Source organism: Pseudopodoces humilis, chromosome 7, assembly GCF_049639895.1.
Source record: "Pseudopodoces humilis isolate 2021_Gansu_Grassland_sample_001 chromosome 7, ASM4963989v1, whole genome shotgun sequence".
Taxonomy (NCBI): Eukaryota; Metazoa; Chordata; class Aves; order Passeriformes; family Paridae; genus Pseudopodoces; species Pseudopodoces humilis.
Window position 1 is genome coordinate 40,804,349 of NC_142206.1, and position 20,875 is coordinate 40,825,223.

At 45.3% G+C, this 20,875-nt stretch overlaps 1 protein-coding gene and 1 long non-coding RNA gene across 6 annotated transcripts in view; one reads left to right on the forward strand and one right to left on the reverse strand.

The window, feature by feature from the left end:
• ESRRB (estrogen related receptor beta) overlaps positions 1-20,875 on the forward strand; it is a 122,108-nt gene that overhangs the window by 92,848 nt on the left and 8,385 nt on the right. For 3 of the 5 annotated variants that reach the window (XM_005520242.3, XM_088058190.1, XM_088058191.1), the window contains exons 3-5: positions 1,323-1,439; positions 15,689-15,799; positions 16,422-16,583. In XM_005520242.3, the coding sequence (XP_005520299.2) occupies positions 1,323-1,439; positions 15,689-15,799; positions 16,422-16,583 (390 nt within the window). Of the gene's footprint in view, positions 1-1,322; positions 1,440-12,758; positions 12,842-15,688; positions 15,800-16,421; positions 16,584-20,875 lie in introns of those variants that run through there. The other 2 variants (XM_088058192.1, XM_088058193.1) reach the window with 2 other exon arrangements.
• LOC148184012 (uncharacterized) lies at positions 18,895-20,752 on the reverse strand. The gene is made up of 3 exons (XR_015772988.1): positions 20,600-20,752; positions 20,345-20,461; positions 18,895-19,146 (listed from the first exon to the last, which is right to left on the reverse strand). It is a non-coding gene; the product is annotated as an uncharacterized LOC148184012 (long non-coding RNA).

Here is a 20,875-nt window from a genome sequence, read left to right on the forward strand (position 1 = left end):
CTCTGCTTGGGTAATGCTGATTGTGCCTTCCCCGGTGATGCCCCTGCTTTCTGCAGTAATGGCAGGGATTGTGCCCAGCTGTGGCTCTCAATCTCTGCTGTGCACAACATGATTTTGGGCCTGATATAAAACTCCCAATGCTTAGCCTCTTCTTTAGCAATCATGATCCCAGTACAGATGTGTGTTAGAGAACTGCTTGTTCGGGCTGCACACAGTGTGTGTTTGGCAGCTAGCACATTCATGTCCTCTGACCCTCTCCCATTTAGTCATGATGTAGGTTTTGTAGACTCTTCCCAGTACCATGCTTGACAAAGGATCCAGGGAGTAAAGTCATGCAGAAGCTTGGGGATCTGCTTGACACTGCGGAGGGACCTTCAGCTTCCAAATGAGAGCTGTCACTGTCTGCTACTGCTATAAAGGCTCAGTGCCCTTACTGTGGTGTCTCTGTGTTAGGGGGCAAATTTTCAGCTTTTGGACCACAAAACAAACAAAAAAATAAAAATCTTGCATCTCTCCAGAGCTCTGATCCTGGCTTTGGTGAGAAAGGTTGGCATTCAAACAAAGGCAAAACCTCCCAAAGTGAGACTGTGTCTGAGTTTTTTCCAGGTTTGCTCTGGTTCTGTTCCTGTGTGGGGCACAGCGAGTATCTGATCATGAGATCAGATCACCATGCTCACGGGTCTGTAATGTTCTGTGTCTAGAACAGGAATTTGTTTATTACCTTGAGATCTATCTTGAATTTCAATTTCCAGCTCTTTGAGAATGTTGATACATGGCTGGCTATTGAAATTCAGATGCTGCACAATGACGAAATACAGCCTGAATGGAAGCAACTTGTGCAGCACCCTCTGCTCTTGCTGACAAACTGCGTTTGGGGGCAGATGAGTAGTAGTGAGAGGAATGGGGTGGAATTAGGGGGAAGTTGCAAGTCTTGTAAGCTCCCTGGTTCCCCAAGCAGGACAAGGAAGGACAGATTATATCTACCCCACAGACATGAAGCAAGACTGGCAGCAAAGGAAATTCTAGTAATGTCTGAACTGCTCCCACTCTTATCCCTGGACTTCAGGGAACAGGCCAAGTTACAAGGGGTGCAGCACAAGAGATGACAACATGCCTGGAAGACACATGCCTGAAAGCCCAGCACTGCAGTCATCCCCTTGGCTAGGTCAGCAGGGTAAAGTCTCAGAGGATGTGTAAGTGAATGAGCAAACATGCAGCATTTACAGACTGATGGTGGTGGGAATATCTGGGCACTGCAGCCTGTCCCTGGATCCATGGGGAGAACATGATTCCTGGGTGACCATCTCTGTGTTTGATTACAGGGAATATTGAATACAGCTGCCCGGCCACCAATGAGTGTGAGATCACGAAACGGAGGCGCAAGTCCTGTCAGGCCTGTCGCTTCATGAAATGCCTCAAAGTGGGGATGCTAAAAGAAGGTAAGACAGAGTCAGAATGAGAATTTTTCTCTGTGCCAAGAGTGCCTGGGATTCCAGACCTTGCAGAATCTCCCAGGCTAGCTACATGCTTGCCCTCTTTGTGTTCCTGAATGCATCTTTCTACAGGCTTCGTCGGAGTCAGGATGGGCAGCAACCAAGAGGTCAGTCCAGAGAGGAGAATGGTTCTAGTCAGTGCTCTTATGCTCGGATATTATTTCTAGCACTTGCAAATTTGACAAATAACTGGAAACTGGTGGTTCCAGACTACCCTTTCCCAAGAGAATGCTGGTCTGGAGGGTGTTTCTCTTCTTGCACCCTAGTAATTTTTCGGTGTTGAGGAGGAGAGGCTCTTTCATGATCATGACTGAGTTGGCAGCTCATCATAAGGGAAGGATGGAGTTAATGCAGAGCTGTGGCACAGTGTGCAATGTGCCTTTATTACCACTCAGGAGACTTTCTGAAGATGGTTGGTAGCATAGGTTTGTCTGGGAGCTGTGGGTCCCCTGCCCTGCATACTCAGCCTGTGTTTTGCTCAGACTATTGATCTGTTCAGCGCTCTTTGAGCAGTGTTCAGCTTCTCTCCTGTACTGTTTTTCCTCCCACACCCCCCTTTTCAATCCTTGTCCATTCATGAGGAACCACAGGGAATTCAGTGGCAATTAAACACATTCTTATGGATTGACTTTAAAGGTTTGTTTCCCTTGGGTCCCTCTGGGAAAGGTAGTGAGGGGAGGAGGGGAAGGAAGAAGAAGCACTGCACATAACCCTCTGCATGGCTATACCAGCAGAGCGAGGTCCTCTCAGCTTAACCACAAGAAACAGCTGCTGGCTGTGGTTATACACGAGTCCTGTATGCTGGAGCCAAGATGCCAGCATACAACTTTCTTCCAGGTCATGACATCACAGCAGCTGGTAATAAATTGTACAATGTCAGTTGAGTGTGTATTGGTTCTCACTAGAGCTCTCTCATTTCTTGAGATGCAGGTTGATGGCAGCCAGTGTTGTTAAAAATGTAGATGAGACATTAAACCTGTTTTTTTCTTTGATGGATGTGTAGTTTCTGTGGTTAAATATCTTCCTTCTAGAGCATACCAGTTACCAAGGGGAGGAGATGCAAGCTTCTGTAATTTGGCCCTTCCTGACCTAGGTGTAGAGGTGGTAGACTCAGAGGATCTTGATCTCCTACTGGGAGGGAGGCACCTACTTTGTAGTTAGAGACCACTGGAAATGTGCTTCTCTTCATGTGGTAGTTCAGGGAGGGGATGTATGCCCTTACTCACTAAAACAAATATACACTGGTGACACTGGCTTCAGTGCAGGTTGTTCATGCACTGCAGCCTATTCATATGAATCCCATAAAACAACCTTAAATGCCTGTAGTGTCTCCAGTCATTCTGCAGAGCAGCAGCACAGGTTCAGGCTTGCTGGCTGCCAGTGTCTGTGCTGTCCTGCTTCTGAGCAGTCATGCCTTTTGGAGCTGGCAGCTGGGGAAACAGTCACAGGAGCCAGTGCTGCTGTGCTGACTGTGTGGTCAGGGCATCTCTGCTTCTGGGAGTTCAGCACTGTTCAGAGCAGGGTCCTGTGAAGGGTTTTATGTCTTAGCCTCCAAGTTCTGTGAAAACAGTTAACTCCGTCCAGACCAGAGTTAGTCTGGAAAGCAGTGTAAATTCACTCACACCATGCTGTGCCTGAACTCCCAGACCCTGTGGGATACTACTCATGGCAAACTGAAATTTGACTCTATGGCTGCTTTTGTGCTGAAGTGTATTTAGTTATTCATATAGGGATTGATCAAGCATCATTAAAGTCACTGGGGAAGGGTGGTTTGCTATTGATGTTAGTCTATCTGTGATCCTGCCCATAATATTTAAAGCTGTGGAAAATACAGCATAAAGATTTATTGATAGCAGTGGGATACAAGAGCACATGATATTATCAGCAAGAGCAGAGGAGGCTACCCCAGCAATCTGAAAATAGGGGTACTGTGTCATAACAGAAAGTGGTCAAGTGATATTGGGCAGGCATCTTTTTTTCTTTCTTTTGCTCAGTATCCCAGGCTGAGAAATAAGGGTTATAATGCTTTGCTTTGCAAAAGAATTGTGAGGACCAATTAGTTAACTTTATGTGAAGCTTGGTGGAAGCACAGAGTATTAGTATACAGAATTCAATCAGTACATATCTTTAAAAGCCATATCCAAGAAGGGAGAAAAATGGTGTTACACTATTTGGTCTCCACAGAGCCAAGAGTTTCTAGAAAGAACAAATCCATTGTTGTTTGAATTGCTCAAAATGCAGAATTGACAAGGGACTTCAGATTAGAAAAGGTTCATTGGTCTTTTCCATCTCTGATCTGTCATCCTATTAGCTCATCCATCCCTTTTCTCTGCCAAGGCACGAGTGTTCCCAACTGTACCATTCTGGTAGTTTAACTGTTTTTAAAAATCCCTGATGTCTTGGTTTCCCCAGAGAGCCTATTCTGCAGTCTCCAAACTCTCATTAGGACAAGACGTCTCTTGATATTTGGGCTGTGATTATTTTTCCTTTTAATAGCTCCCCTTCCTACTTTGCCTTGGTACATCTCTCTCATCATCCCTGGGTTCATGCATGGCAGAAGGTTCCAAAGCCATGTTCTTTGTCCTGCTTGATTATCAAAAGTTTGGAGAAAAGCAGTCTTTTGGTTAAAGGCAAGATCCAGAAATGAGTTCTTCTCCATGCAGTTTTCTCCTTGATGACCTTGAGCAAGCCACTGGTTTTGTAAGTTAGTGGGGATGTTTCTGGGTAAAGAAACTACCCTTTTGTTCAAGAAAAATATGATATTCCATTAGTAACTAGTTAAGGGCTTCATGATTTCTTCTCATTTTCCTGATTATTATTTCCATACATGATGTACATGCCGCCTCCTTCCTGCTGGGCACGTGGCGTTAACCTTGTTCTTCAAGCAGATGGCATCAGCACAAATAACCACAACTTCAAGGTCGGCTTTACACTTGAAATGCTCAGCTTGATGCTGCAGGAGAGACTTGGATCCTCCCCTTGGGGACTGCATATAAGGGTCACCAGACATTTCCCTACGTAGGCTGAAGCTAGGCAATAGCTGTGAATGTAGCCCTTTAAGATCTGGGGAGACTGGCCCTAACATAGATGTGCAGGTTATTCAGGCAATGCCGAGTGAATGAGGATCAGGGCAGGAAGAGAGCCAATGGAGCAATCAATAGGTGTCTCAGATATCCAGGCCACTTTCTTTAAGAGAGCTCTGATCAATGTATTGCAACAAGGGAACTGCACGGACACCAGAGCTTTGCTGTCTCAGGTTCTCCTGGCGTGATGCTGCAGAGCAGGCAAGACTCACTGGGAAAAGTGGCAAGCAGAAAGCTCTGCCCGTGGAGCCCAACTGGCTCAGATGTCTGAAGTGCTGGCCTGTCTGGCTGCCTGTCTCTTACTTTCCCCTTCCATCTGGAGTGTGCCCCCAGGGAGCATTAATTAGCCCTAGCAGGCTCATATAGGAACCTGCTGAATCTGAAGTCCAGCATTCCAGAAGACTCCAATCCCAGTGTTCATGTAGGGACACGCTGTCCCTAGAAAATCTGTGCTCTGCTGCTCTTTGCCTTGCTGAACCACCAGCCTGCAGGCTGTGGAGATGGGCATGTTCACAGCTTTGTCCAGCAGAATTGCGTGTCCTCTGCTCTGCAAAAATGCAGGAAACCTGAGCAACCAGTGATGCTGCTCACCGCAAATGGAGAAGATGATGTGTCTGGCATGGGGGGATGGCCAGTGCAGGAAAAGTGTGCCCTGCAACTTGCAGTGGAGAGGCATTGTTCAGAGCTGGGAATCCCAGCGTTTGTCCACCCCATTGCCTCTCTTTGCTCTCGTCACTGTCTGTCCTGTGCCTGTAATGACTAAGTGTAGTTCTTCACCTCTGGGCTCTACATAGTAGATCTAGATCTTCCTGGATTTCTGGAATAATAGGCAGAGAAATTTCAGCAGTTTGGCTGCTCATAACTCTTTTAAAAACTCCGTATACTTTGCCAGTTTTAGGAAGAATATACCCTTGCCATTCACACTCTAGCCACCCATAACCTTTCTGTTCTACAGTAATTTGTTTGTCTTCAAGAGGCACATGTAATTTCAGATGACACGAGGCTTGTGTATGTGGGCACAGAGGTTTCATTTTGGACATTGATTGGCTGGTTAAACATGACCTCACAACTTTGCCCTCCACACCTCTGCTGCCTCTCTGAACCTGGGGCACCCCAGGTCCTCCGGAATTTGGGGCACCTCCTCTTCTCTGACCTTCGTATCTGTAGGGCTGTTTCTTCTGTATTTTCTCATGCCTTCTCTCAGCTTCTTTTACCCTTTCTTGTATGTGTTATCTCAGAGGTACCACCAGCACTGCAGAGCTTTGGGCAGTGGTGGGTCCATTTTGGAGCTGTCTGGAGTGGACACAGGGGCAGTTTCTGGCATCTTCTCACAGAAACCACCCCTGCAGTCTCCTGCTACCAAAACCTTGTTGCATAAATGCAGTGCTGCCCATAAAAGGGAAAGGTTCTGAGATCATCAGAAGAGGCATGGGGATAACAGGTGAATTGCAATGAAACATCAAAGCCTCTCATTACAGAACTCATCTTTGGCAGGAAATGACAGGCAAGTGGAGGAGAGGCAGTATGAGACATATCAAACCATACCACACCAAAGAGAACAGACTGGCTATTCTCTAGGTATTTGGTCCTTTCTCTTGTGGAAGACCTGCAGAACTTTTATTCAAAGAATTGTGTTGTTTCTTAAGCTGTGTTGTTCCCTGTTCTGTGCTGGCACATCTGCAGAGACCCAAATGGAGCATAAACAGTTCTGAAAAGGAAGCAAAGCTGGGTCACAAAATGCTTTTCATGAAGTGCATGCACATGCAATTGTGTCACATCACAGCAGAAAATCACACAGCAAAGAAAATGTCAGTAAAAAAATCTCATCCAGGCATTGAAATGGCATTGATTATTCCCCCAGCCTTTGAGTCTTGTTTTCCTTCTTAATAGGAGTAATGTATATTATGTTGCTGAAGTTGTCCTCTGTTCCCTGCCAGTGCTGAGACTTGTCTCCTCAGAGTCCCACCCATGACTGGGTTCCAAGTACAATTTTCTGAGATGTATGAGTGGCTTCTGCCCAGTTCCTTGCAGACATCACTGGTTGGCTTCCAAGAAGGAGGGCAAAGACTGAAAGGACCCTGGGGATGTGTCCTGTGATAGACCAGGTATACTTTATCTCAGAAAGTAGAAGACAGGAGTCTGCAGGAGTACATGCACTGCATGTGCTAAAATCAGGAGTGAGGATTCCTGGGATAGGAAACCTGCCCCGTATGAGGTGTTTTACCCCACTCTGAATGTCTTTGAAGGTAAGTTGTCCTCAGGCCTAGCCTCCTGGCTCTCAAGAATCAGCCTTGTGTGATGAGGGTGAAGTCTACAGATAGAAGGGAGGAAGGTAGAAGAATATGTAGTCTTGATCTGGATGCAGAAAAAGGAGGCTTTTTAACAGCAAGAGAGAAGTTAGGCAATTATCCAGTAAAGATGTGTGATTTATCTTATCTGCATGACTCTCTTCCCAAAACTGTTATGCTGTAGTAAGCCCAGGTACAACCATTCCTTTCCCAGGCTTTGTTCCTTTGCTTCTATTGCATTTAGATAAGAAATGCTAGAAAACATTAAAATTCAACAGAGAACCCAATTTCTTTGCTAAAAATCTCCCAAGATCTTGTTCTCCTATCTAATATTATTTCTGACTTAAAGCTTGCTGGAATGTGTGGATACTGGCACTGCAGCACCAGGCAGTGAAACAGGCAAGAGAAGTCTACAGAAGAGATCCACAAAGTTCATACAGCTCATCTTCCCATTAATTGTTCCCATTTCCTTCCTCTCCCTGGTGTCTTTGGCAACACCCTGCCTCCCAGAAACTTGCAATAACCTGGTAACCCTTGTGTTACCCAAGTGCCTGCATCTCTGTGGATACTGGAGGTGATCCCCACTACTGAGATGGTGAGACTATAATCTCCAAATTTCAATAGCAGCTATCTCTTAAATCCATCTCCTCTTCAAGACCCTGTCTGATTAGGAAACCCTGTTCTCAGGGCAGGAATTGCCCTGGTGTTTATTCCTAACTCTTCGGTTTATCTTACCAGCTGCTGATGTCATAAATTTTTCACAGGGAATCAAATCTGTCATCCTGGACAGACTTGGGTGTGTGATGTTGTAAATTTGATGCAGACATCTAGTATCTGAGCAAGGGGTTCCAAGCACTGGTGATTTCAAGCCACTTCCACTTACAACTTAGCTTTCATCTTCTGTAAAATCCAGATAACTGAATCAACAGCAGAGCTCCTTTTCAGCAATGTAACCAAATGGAGAGTGTTTAATTTCTGTTTTCAAGTGAAAGAATCTCTCAATGGAGCAAAGTGTTTCCAGCAGCCTCTCCCTCCTGCCCCCATCCCTGCTTCCAGACCATGGGTTCACAAAAAGATATTTGATTTCAGTGAAAGCTCAGCTGATATTCCTGCAATATGCTTGGGTTCTTGCTTTGTGTTTCCTGGGAAGGATGAGGGCTCCTCCGGGGACCCTGGGTAATTGGGTTAGTGGCCAGCTCATGTCAGGAAATTAAAAGGTAGCCCCGATCAGGTTGCTGCTGTGTGCAATTTAATGGCTTTGTATTTATAGAGTATTCTGCCTCCAGCCGCTGCCAGAAATATCACTACTGGAGGTATCCAAATGAAAAAATAGAATGAAAAAATGATTTTTCCTTCTCTAAAATATCTTTGTGTTTAAAAACAGACAGGCAACCCCCTGTCATTTGAAACAGGATCTCTAGGAGCAGTGAGTGGCATCTTGATGACTCTATCTTCCACACCCAACTATTTTCCAAGGCATAAATTGAGCATTTGCAATGTGGCTGGAGCTGAGTTGTGACAGAGAGCATGTGCTGCCTTTGGCAGGTTGATGGTAATCCTCCAAAGAGGAGGCTTCCAGCAGATGGACTGCTCACAAATTGCACACTGGGCTGAGTGCACTTGGTATCTGTTTTCTGGACATAAGAATGGCACATCCAGTATCATCCCTACACTTTCTCCCTTATCTAATGGATTATGAATCTGTTTAATTTGGTTCCTCCCATTCATTTTGAATTTTGTGGTTCTTACCACACCTAACTAGATCTCCATTCTTTCAAACTTTGAAGTCCAGGTTCCATCAATATATATCTAGGTGGCTTCAGAGAGGCATTACCTCTGCATAAGTTTATAATAAATACTTTGTGTATTCAGTCACCAAAACTATGCTTAGTACTCTTCTAAAACATAAGGAAAATAGGAAGCAGATAAAAACGGCAACAACCATCCTGGGATTTTTAGAACCCAGCAGTTTTCCTAGAAGCTTTTAGGTGGTTTTGACAACACAGCAGGTAATATTCTTCAAGGTAAGCAGGAATGGGATGGGACTGAATATACACCCCCACTGCTCTACAGTAACTTTAGTCATGTGCCTCTGATAACCTGAGTGCACCAGTGACTCAGCTCTGCTGAGATTCTCAATCCCTTTCCCTGACTCACCTTTGAAGATCGTGCCAGCTCTTGACCTGCAGGGTATCCTGATAGGGTCTTTAGTAAGAACTTCCTGGCACCGCTGTTCCAATTTTAGAATTCAATAAGAAATGGATGGTAGTTCTTAGCATTAAAAGAGCCATTGCTGAGGTGAGGACTTGAGGAGATGCTTCAAGGCTCGAGCAGAGTTGCTGTAAGAGGCTGGCCAAAACAGAGCATATTGTGCTGGTGAGTCTTAACTCCCTTGCCTCTGTGGATCTCCATCACAAGTAGACCTCTTTCCATGTAGTGCTGGGGGCCTCTCCATTTTGTCACATACCAAAAATTGTTGTTCTTGATCCATGCTTGTACTCCTCTACCAGTTCCAAAATCTGCTTCACTGTAATACACTGAGACAAAAAACTGGACTAGAGATAGCACTGGTTTCACCCCACTGCGTTTCTCTTGGTAGTCAGTGAAGTATCTGTCATGGTCTGGCCACGTCAAGTGTCTGGCCAGTGAGCTGAATGTGGAGGTGCCTTTTCTCTGTTGCCTGTCAAGGGAGCCCAGATGCGCAGAAGGGAGCTATTAAAGTCTAAAGGTGAGTTAAATCACACCTAGAGCTCCCCATTCCTCTAGGCAGCAAACACTGCTTTGGGGCTTTATTTCTGAGTTCTACCTCTGGGAAAGTCAGTGGGGCTGAGGCTTAGTCATCTTTTAGGTCCTGTTGTGAAAGGCAACCTTGGTCTTTTCCTAGTTCCTTTTGCACAGTGCCCCTCAGCCCACTGCTGTGCAGGCACTGTGGCCATGGGTGACATAACCAATAGAGCTGCTGACCTGCTTCAGAATGTTTGGAGGGCTGGGAGGGGAAGCAGTCAAAGGAGAACGTTTGCATGGACCATGGACACAGGGTGAATATGTGGTTGTGGGGCTTATTATAGAGAGTTGTTGCAGAAAACAAAGTACTGAGGTATTCTTTATTCCCATTTGCCTTTGAAGCCCTTGTTAATTCCTGAGTTTCCAGAGGGAGCAAAGTGGGGTGAGCAAAGTGAGAGGGGCTCAGCATGGGAAGAAAGCTGTGCATTTGAGAGATGGCAGTGGCTAGTGCTGCATACCGCCCTGCAGAGCTGGCAGCCATGCAGCTGGCATTGGCAGAGAAGGACTGGTTTGCAAGCTCTGTGGGTTTCACCTGACTCTCCATGCTTTGGACCACCCGTTTGGGACATGCTGCTTGTGTTTCTGTGTGTAAGGAGCTGACACCTTGTGTCACTGCTCCAAGGCATGTGAGAGCCTCTGGGACCGGTACCATCAGGTATCACAGGGCTAACCAGTCTAAGTCCAGGGACTCTTCAGTCAGCCTGACAGTGAAGAAACTTTCCTACCTGACTAACATAACCCTGTAACCATCAAAGGTGGAAGAAGTTGCAGCGTCCTTCTTGAACTGATCTAATTTCTCTGTAGGCTGTTGTAACACAGGAGATGGATTTTCATCTCTACTTCCCCTCATCCCCAGGATAGTTCTCCATCCTCTCTTTCCAAGTGTAATTTCCAGGCTTGTTAACCTGCACCAGTCTAGTCACTGGGTTCTTCTGGCAGTGCTGATTTGTGACCCGCAAGTTGCTTTCCTGTATTTCAGATGAGTTGGGTAACTGCATCAGTCCCCTACTAGAAGACTCTCTAGGGGCTGGCCTCTTTTTGCCACAGCATTAGAGCCTGATAGTATAAAGGGATCTTTTCTCATTCCCAAGCTGGAATCTGAGTAACAAAAGAGAGCCTAGTCAGTTTGTAGCCTCTCCATTCCTGTTTGGCTGAGATGCTTTTTCCTATAGTCTATTTCTTTCTCCATCCTGGCAGGCCTGACTTTTAATGATCATCTCTGCTGTTTCCTTGATAGACTTCCTCCTGGCTCACTCATCCCATTACCACATGCTGTCATCTCTCCTGAAGTTCAGAGCAGAAAGGAAGAGAGAAATTTTGTAGGAGACACTTCGAATACAACCCTTCTCCCCTCCTGTCTTCTCTGCTCTTAGCCTATCCCTTCCAGCTTCCTTGGCCAGTACCAATCCACATGCTTTAGACTGCAGCTCCTGGAGACAGGTGCTCTGCTAGCTACAGAGCAGCACCCCACCTCAGACCCCGGGAGAACAAGCAGTGTGGAAACTGCAGCTCAAGGATTAGGTGGGCAGTGGACACAGGACCTGGCTAGTGTATCAGGGGAGCTCAGCAAAAGCAGCCCTTTTGTTTCCTGGCCAGCACTTGCCCTGTGCTCCCTTTGGTTGAGTCCTTCTTGGTCTAGACACATATTGTACCATGCAGACCCTGTGTTTGGCTCCTCCGTTAGCTCTTTTGGCAAGATAGATCTTTCTGTTCCTATCAATCCATGGGCATGTGATAGGACTCGATGGAAAGTGAGGTGAAGCTGGTAATTTGACACGACAGCTGATACTGGGCCTTGACTGCATTTCCCACTGGCCAGGGCTCAGCTTCACAGAGCTTTTAAGAGTATTTTTAGTCCCCAGAAAATAAAAGAGAAACTAAACCTGACTCTGTGTGCTGTCGCCTCTGCATACTCGGCTATTTTTACTTCCAACAGTCTCGGCCTGGGTCCAGCTTTTAAAAAAAGATGGAATTATTTTACTTCCATTAAGAAAAAAACCCCAAGGCCTGATGTTATCAAGTCAGTAAGGGGACATCTGATCCCAAAGTTGTCGGGCAGACGTCTCTCCAAGGGGCATGTCAGAGAAATGCAGGGAGCTTGAACGATCAGCAGATCAGCTCTCCCACTGCAGAGGCTTGGTGCTGGCACAGACCTCTCTGCAAGAGTGCTTGGAACACGAGTGGCACCCACAGGACACTTAGAAAATTGACATTCCTGCCCCAGGCAGGATACTGAGCTGAGAAGTTCTGCACAAGTCCTGGCCCTGCCCTCCTCCCTGCAAGGTCAGAGGGGCCTTGGGCAGGCAGGGGAGCTGAGAACAAGCTGCCGGAGAGCTGGAACTCAATCCCTGTGGCATACACCAGGCTCAGCTCCATAGCTAGGTCAGATGAGGAGGACTTTCATGCAGGGTCTCTCAAAAGGTAACAAAATTGAATGAACAGCAGCACTTTCTTGCCATACAGGGGAATGGGAGGAGAGGGCATGTTTCCAGAATAGATAGCCTTAATTTAAAGGAACTGCCAGCAAGATAAGTTATCAAGGAGTGATAACTTTGCCCCATACTGTTGATCTCAGCTCCTTGCTGACACTAAGAATGGTCCAGGAAGTGACCGCCTGTGGTAGTGACATTTTTGTAGGATGAGTGTCTTCTCTCCTTTGAACCGGCCAGTTGTGGTTCATGTGAGCAGGAGCTTTATTCTGCTGCTGTCTTGTGAGGCTGCAGTACCAAATCCTATGTGTGTGTTCAGTATGGACAGCTGAATCTCGTGTGGCTGCTGCACCTTGCAGTTAATGCTCTGGTAGCTGCATGTGTGGTGTGAAACCTGCCCTTGTGATTACAGCATATATGGCCCTCAGCTTTGCTCTAGCCCTCTCTCTTTCATCTCCCTCCTCCTTACTCCTTACTCCCTACTCCTACTTCTGTCTCACTTCCATTCATATCCCAGTTTACATCCCACTCCGTTTCTTCTCTGCTCAGTGTTTTCCTTCATGCTGCTTCTCTGACCTCACCCACCACACCTCCCCACTCCATTTTAATGTCTTTCCTTTAGTGTCCCTCTCAGAGCTGCACTGTAACCAGCCTGCCTGTCTTAAAATCAACCACAGAGGAAATCAAGCAGAGCAGCAGGCATTAACCCGAGTACCTAGATACCACAGTACTGATTTTTGGCCATGCCCTTTCCTTCTATCTAGGTATGACCCATTAGACTGTCAGATCTTTAGAAGAAGGATTTTACCATGATGCTTATGTCTGGAGTGTCACAGTCAGGGACTCAGAGGGTTGAAATGCTTTTGTTTACTGCAGTACCTGTGGGTCACTGCACTCAGCAGCTGAAGCTGGGATGTGCTGTGTGGGCTCAGCCTGTTAACCAGCTCTACGGCTGGAGTGATGACAGGGTAGAGTTGTGGCTCTGCAAGTGCTGATTGAAAATGTTTGCCTCAAGGAGTGTCGCACAGGAAGGGGAACAAGAGGAGGACAAACAGTTGTTCAGAATTAACAAGCTGAAGTCCTTGGGCAAACAGACCTCTATCTGCTCGGTGGGGGAAGGAGGGATGGAGGGTAAATCTCTCTGCGTCTTTCTTATCTTTTTTTAATGCACTTAAGTCCCTTGTGTCCTTATAATCTGATTGAGGGTCCCTAATACTGCTGCAACCTGTGCAGCCATCCCTCTGCCAAGCACTGGAGGATTGCATTCACCTTGGAAGGAGGAAACAGGCTCCTTCTCCCATTTCCTTCCTATTCCTCCTAGTTCCCCTCCCTGCTGCTTAGCAAACTGCACAGCAAAAGCATCCTGGAGGGCTGTGTGCTGGTTTCTGCCAGCTGAGAATGGCATCTCCTTCTTTCCCTCCCCCTGACCACTGGTGTGAGGGAATGCACCCACCTATGATCCTTATCTGGGAAAGTCCTGGGAAGATGTGAATCAGGCCTGAAGTCTTGGCAGCCTGTTCTGGATCGCCCTATTATCTTCCAACAGTGTATTTCTGACCATTTTAATTTTCATATCTGGTTGTTTGGTTTACTGGCAGTTCCAGAAATTTGTGTCCCTTCCTTCTCTCCTGGCTTATATTATAGGCTTGTATTATAGGCAGGTGTCATTCATTCCACAAAGCATGGAATAGAGTCTTATTTCTTAAGAAACCAGGGCACATTTATAGAGGGAAAGAAATCATGGACAGAAATGAAAATTTTCTGCTTCATCCAGGATTTTATTACTGCAGTTCCTCAGGGACCTCCCTAGATAACCTCAGGTTTGGGATTCCCCAGCTGTCCTTTTAAAAATTGCTCTCTGAAGTGTGTTTGGACTCCCAGGAAGGAGTCTTGCCCACAGGCTACCTGCCACTGGAAATGGAAGTAAAGAGGCAATAGGCATCATTTTCAGAATACCTACCATGTGATGGAAAAGAAAGGTGGTACTTAGGGATGTCACTGAATTCTCCATACAGAGTAAGAAGAAATAGAAAATGGAACAGGGGAAAGAAATTACTCAGTGTGACCTGAGTTCACCTATATCAGCTTCATACCTTAATCTTCAGCATCTGCTGTGCTCCCATAGCAGCCACCCGCAGTAGCAGTTCCCTTGCTCTGCAGGTCTCCACGCCTGCTCATTCCTGCTCAGTGGGAGACTGCTGCAACTGAGTGTTGTTGGCCTGCTATTCTTGCTGCTTATGGGCAGTTGATAGTCAAATTGCTTTGGTGCTCTAGCCATGAAGAGTATTTGGATATAGATGTTGCAAGTAGTGGTTTCAGGTGGTGCAGGTGTGGCTGGTGTGAGCATTACAGTAAAAGCTTTCTCTTTTCCCTGACAGAGTAAGCAAACACGGTGTTGAAATGCAGTGTGACAGACATGCCTCCTTCTAGGGCAGAATATTTGCCAGCTGACTGCAGATTTTTTCAGGTGTACAGGTTGTTGAAAAAGTGTCACTTCAAAACTGATGTGGAGTGTTTGCTTTTAGTTGTTTGTGTTTATGTATCGGTATAATTGCAAAATATTAATGACTTAATGTGGTTAGTAAGTGTATCACATAATTGTTTCCCATGATCAGTCTAGGTGAACTCCTGTGTGTTTTTAAGGAAGTACTTGTATTGTGTAAATTCAAAACTTTATTCTAATCAAATGCTCCTACATTTACCTTGAAAGATTTTTTTTTTTTCCAAAACTGTTTCTCCCAGCAAGACTAAGTTACTCCAATTTCACAGACTGATTATCAGAGTCCATATGGCTGCTCAGAAATAAAAGACAACTGCATAAATATCTGTACGGGTTTTTTCACAGTTTCTTTTTAATATTGTATTTTGTACTAGTAAGACAACTTCGTTGCTGTTCTTGGTCTGTTGATGATGCTATGTTTTTTTGCATGCAGTACTTCCCAGTCACTGGGAATTTTTTTCAGAGTGCTGTTTCCAATTTGCTTCACTGCATTTTGAAAGTGCTGCAACAGATTCTTCAGTGTCTCCCTACTTCATCTTTATCATTGCTTTATTGTAGTCAAGGTTGTTTCTATTTATTTGGATTCTACTTTTATTACAGTTGCCTTACTTGATCAAGGCTGAAACATCTTCGTTGAATTCATAGTTCATTATCTGTTTGCTATAGGTCACTTTTTTCAAATATAAACAGTGAGAGGTCACAGAACATTTAACTTCTCATTTTAAAGAACAATCTAAGAGTTTATTTTTATAACTGCAAGTTTGATTGACATTTCAAGTCTTTCTTTTTAAAAGCAGGATCACGTAGAGGACATTGAAGTCTGAAGCTTTTCATCTGCCCATCAGATTTATGGTGATTCAAGAGACTGAATGGGTTAATTTCTGTCTTCATTAATGTTTTGAATAAAAGTAAAGCTCAGAGCAGCATGCATAGAGCTGGAGGCAGTCTAGCTGGTATTGAGATTGATTGGTTCAGCTGAGATCTCAAGAGTTTGGGAGAAGGAAGCTCTCTGGAGTGTGGGGAACATCTTACTTAGGAAATTTTAGTATTTGCATGTCAAGGTTTTATAAGGCACTAAGGAACATGAGGACTTTTTTGGTTTTACCTGCAGGTGTTCGTCTGGATCGAGTCCGTGGAGGCCGTCAGAAATACAAAAGGAGACTGGATTCTGAGAGCAGCACTTACCTGAGCTTACAGATCCCTCCCCCAGCTAAAAAGCCATGTACGTATTGGTCTTGAATTGTGGTCCTTGGAGCTGCCACTGTATTTCTTTCCACTGGTCTCCCAAAAGTACAGTGTAAAGTGTAGCAATTGTCACTTCCTATTCCTGTATCAGCCAACACCGCTGGATTTTTTTCTTATGATCCTAGTGTAGAGGTAATTACACAGGCCTAGGTACAGCTCAGGTACTGTATTCATTGTACCTAGGGTTTAATACCAGACCTTTCCTAGGAGATTATATAAATCCATTTAGTTATATTCTGATATTTTCCTTTACCCAAGCCATGTTGACAAAACCTGTCCCATGATGATTTCTCTCTTCAATACTACCCATAGCTCTTTATACTTTTCCACATCCCACCAACTTTTTGCCTCCTTCTCCCCTCACTGGACCTACCTGAGACAATGACTGACAACATTACAGCAGCTTCCTGCTTTTGTCATCCCTGTGCAGGGCTGGTTCGGCACAGGCAGATCACTACAGCTTGTGTAGCTGCAGTGTGGTTTTCTGTTGCAACTAAAACCATTACTGAGGTTCTAAGGGCTCTATAGTCATGTCTTATCCCAGGAGGGTTCACCTTATGTCACAAGAGATACAACAACTTCTCCTTTGAAATGTGCAGTGACTAAGATCGTGTCCCACTTGCTGGTGGCTGAGCCAGAGAAGATTTATGCCATGCCTGATCCAACCATGCCGGAGAGTGACATCAAAGCCCTGACAACCCTCTGTGACCTGGCAGACAGGGAACTGGTGGTGATCATTGGCTGGGCAAAGCACATCCCAGGTAAATGGGGACTTACAAGGGTGTGAGCATGAACAGCAAAGGGAGCTATTATTTATCTCTGTGCTTATCAGTTTTGGCCTCAACCAGGGCTTTTTCCTATTGTGATGGGTGAAAAGTACTGTTACAAAAAACTGCTAGTGATGGGCTCTCACTGGTAACAAACTCCAGTGCAGCCTATGATGGAGGTGCATAAATTGTTCACTGTATGTGTGTATGCTCTGGGATTATGCAGAAGGCTTTGGTATGATGCAGTGAAGTTCTCTGTCATATCTAGCATTGAGTGGCCCGGTGAAAGCACTTGGGAAATAGCCTTAGGGATGGTATGGTGGACTTTCATGGTTTTGTACTACATCAATGTGACCTAGGTCTGTTGTGTTTATAGATGAATAAATATTATGGCAGTGACTGGACTTTATTGCTAGTAACAAGGCAGATACACACCCCCTCAGCAGTGGGCATTCTTGTCCATACGCAGGAAAGCTTGTCATAATGGATTTGTCACAGAACAAATCCCATTGCAATAGTCGATGTGCTATTGCCAGTGAATCTCAAGGCTTCTTTGTTGACAAATAATGAGGACAACTTATTGGCAGTGTGACTGGCCTTGGAAGGTTCACTGACTGTATGCAGTGTGTGTCTGTGGGATTGAGTGACATAACAAGTGTCCCACACCTGCAGGTGGGGTAGATCGAGGCTGAAGGAGCAGATATGGCCCTCAGTGTTGCATTCTGGGCTCTTCCCAGATTTGGATTGGGAAGGGAAAATGCTCCCCTCTCTCTAGTCTCTCTCCAACTTCACCAGAAATATATAGGTTGGATTAGTGTGTGGAGAAGGCTCGCCAGGGAACTTAGAGGATATCCTTGGGGTTTATAAGACTGCTTTACAAAGATTGCTTCAGATATTCACTATGAACAGCTCACTTCAGCAATCTCCTGCCTTCTGTTCCCCGTCCTTTTGCCAGGAGAATATATGTGGTTCTGATACAGGACTACTGCATGCTGTGTCTTCCACTGCATGGGTCTGTGTTGTTTTGCTTTGCTTCTTGGCTTTAAGTTCTTAATTTTTTTGATGAATCATCTTAACATAACTGATCAGACTAGTTTTCTCATGTATTTTGTTTCTTTCTGTTGCTCCTGTTTTGGCTTTTTGGTAGCTGCTCCTCTTTTTCTGTAGGGTGTTTCTCCTGGGACCCAAGAGTTAGTGGTTTTCTGGGCTATATGGAATATGGATTGTTACAAGATGAGACTATGAAGTCTGAAGAAACTTTTCGAGACAGTATTTCTGAGAAGAGGTTAATTTGGTGGTGCCCTTCTTACATGAGATCTGCCATATCTGCAGGGATTATACCCATCACTAGTGCTGGAATCCATCTGGGGCTGATTCATCACAAGTGGGGTTACAGTGGTGATTAGAGAACTCAGCCTGGATTGCTCTACTAACCCAGTACTTGGAGTGTTAACAGGAATGGTTTTAATGCAATGCAATTAGCTGCTATGGCTGTCCAGTGAGGTGCTGTTGTACATCCTCTAACCTTGGCTATTTCTGTTCACACAGAGTGCCTGGCTGTAGTTACCTACTTGTGGCTGTGGGATGTGCTGAGGTGCTACAGAGCTTTCCATCCTGGCAATACTATCCCAGAACAGGAGTATAGCAGAGATTGCTCCTGCACTGTGAAAGGGGCTCTTCCTCTCCTTTCTGAAATCGGGACATACCTGCCATAATCTCAGATTTCTCTCTGTATTTTCCTATCCTATCAAAGGCCCTACAATACAATAACAGCCTTAGTAATCAGCCTGGCACAGTTCAGACCAGCAGCAGTATTTTATAACTAGACTGTGCACAGGCAAGAGCTCAAGAATTGTTACATAAGAGAGCAGTACTGAGAGAAAAAAAGATAATAAAAGATAGTTCATAATAATGGAACAAAACCTCTGTAGTTCTGCAACAAGTATGAAACATACTGAGTTATGCAGCAAGGGGGCAGAGCAGGGCAGGGCCAGGAGCCTGCCAGGTGTCTAAATTATCTATGCCCTGTATTTTTGCCTTCCAAAGATTTTGAGCAAAACATGACATTGCTTCCTGTGTGTATAAACTCATGGTCAGAGAAGGATGGAGAAAGGAGAAAAAGTCACATATTCTTGTCTTGTGTTCACGCTGGAATTAGTAAAGAAAGATGTGACATTAAAGTCATACCAACCCTGAAGGATCCCAGGTGCCAACACAAACTTCTACCCCACAGTATTAGTAAATAAAATCAGTAAAACTTAAACACACTTTCCTATGATAACAATAAAACATGGTTTAATCGGGTTTAGCAAATGTTATTAGCTCAATAGCTTATTAGCCATGAGCTCAAAAGCCACATTTAGCCAATGTGGGGTTGTTCCCTTCTGTATGAGTCCCCCTCCCCACTACTCACTCTCCCCCCATGGAAATTGTCTTGGAACAACATCCACCTTTTCTTCTTGCTTTGATGCAGGGTGACAAGACTTCTCTTGAAGGGTGACGATGAAGGCTCTCCCAGGGTAGCTGTTGTGCTGTTCTCACCAGGAAGACATTAGTACTAGCACAGAATGAAATATGGCAAGTGGAGTGACAGCAGCTGTGTCTGGAGTGGCCTCAGATCCTATAATTACATCTCCTTTTATTACCTCTGCTAATGGCCCTCCAGGATGACAGAAATGATAATAAATTAACAGATTATGAACTCCACTTGCCACAAATTATGTGACTTTTTTTTTTTTTAAATTCTGGGAGCTCCCACTGCCAAACCACTGAAATAATAATAAAAAAACCCCAAAATTAAAAAAAAAAAACAACAACCTGAATGTCACATCAAATTGTCACATTGCAAATAAAGCAGCTTTTCTCAAGGTGCACCTGGGAAGGAAGGAAACATTCATGCAGCTCTGTGCTAGAGACAGAGGCTTTTCTTTTGTGGCAGTGGTGGATTTGGGCATCTTTCAGGGTCAGACTTGAGAAAAGCAGCAAGAAATGGATCACTAAGGGCCTTCAACAGCTCAAGAATGCAGAGCAGTTGTATTCTAGTAATTCCTGGGTGCTGTAAAATGACAAAATTTCACAACTAGAGGTTCCCCACTATATAATAAATAGCAAGCTGGTGATTTTAGCTGTGATTAACATTTACTTTTCCTGATTTCAACTCTTATAATATGAGAGAGTTATGCTTCCCCTTTACTGCAGTGATTCAAGGACAGTTCTTTTAGCCCTTGCACTCCACATGTGTGAACACTGGAGGAAAAGGGTCCCAGTTCTGTCAGACATTTCAAGTCCAGGCTTGACAGCATAGTGCTCCCTCTTCCCACTCGCCTGCTGGAGCTGGAATTGTTGGCTACTTGGGAGTGCTTTTGGCCAGGGGCATTCCCAGGTGGGTGGGGCAATTGCAGCTGGCTCTTCTGTTCTTCTTGGCAAAGGGTAAAATATTCTGTCTCCTGATCTTACCTGCCACAACAGCCTCTGGGAAAGGGCAATTGATAGAGCTGCTGTGTTCAGGCTACTTCTAGAGTTAAATCAATTTTTCTACTTTATTCTGTAGCAGAAAAGTATGAGCCATGCCTCTCCTGGATCCTCTCACTCTACTATGTGACTGTGTCTCAATCTTTAAGAGGTGTTGTTGGCAGACTGCAGTGAGGCAATGGCCTAAAGCCTTTTGTAATCCAGATGGGGAATGAAGCTGCAGAAAGAGCATGTGACTGATCCAGAAAATGGACTTAAGGCAGCAGCCTAAATGCTGGACTTACCTCCATGGTCAGAGCTAGGTGAGGGGTGACCAAAGGCGAGCTCTCAAGTTCTAAAGAGTGGCTGTGCACCTCTGATCTCAGGGCTAACCTCATCAGTTCCATGTGCAGCAGGCAGAGCTGTGGAGACAGGATCCGAAGCACTGGAGCTGCAGCAGCCTGCACTTGGACTGTCAGGAGGGCTGCATTCCAGAGCAGCACAGTTCTGAGAGCAGGGCATAAGGGGCAGAAGGGTGAGATAAAGGACAAGGCACCCACCTCCCAGCCCAAGCAAGAGGTGGGATTCATCAGGGCTATGTGGAGCACAGACTGTGCTGTACAGGAATCAGTCTCACAGTCATGGAGCTGGATTTGCAGCTCTTCTCCCCAGTAGCCTGGACTCCTCTTTAGCTGTTCCCTCTGGCACTCCTCCCCAGTGGTGTATTGATTCTTCCCTCCCACCCACTGCTCCCCTTAGACCTTGCACACACAGCACGTGACAGCTGATTGGTATCTGTTAATTAATGTGGCCTGGGGCCTCTTTTCTATTCAGTG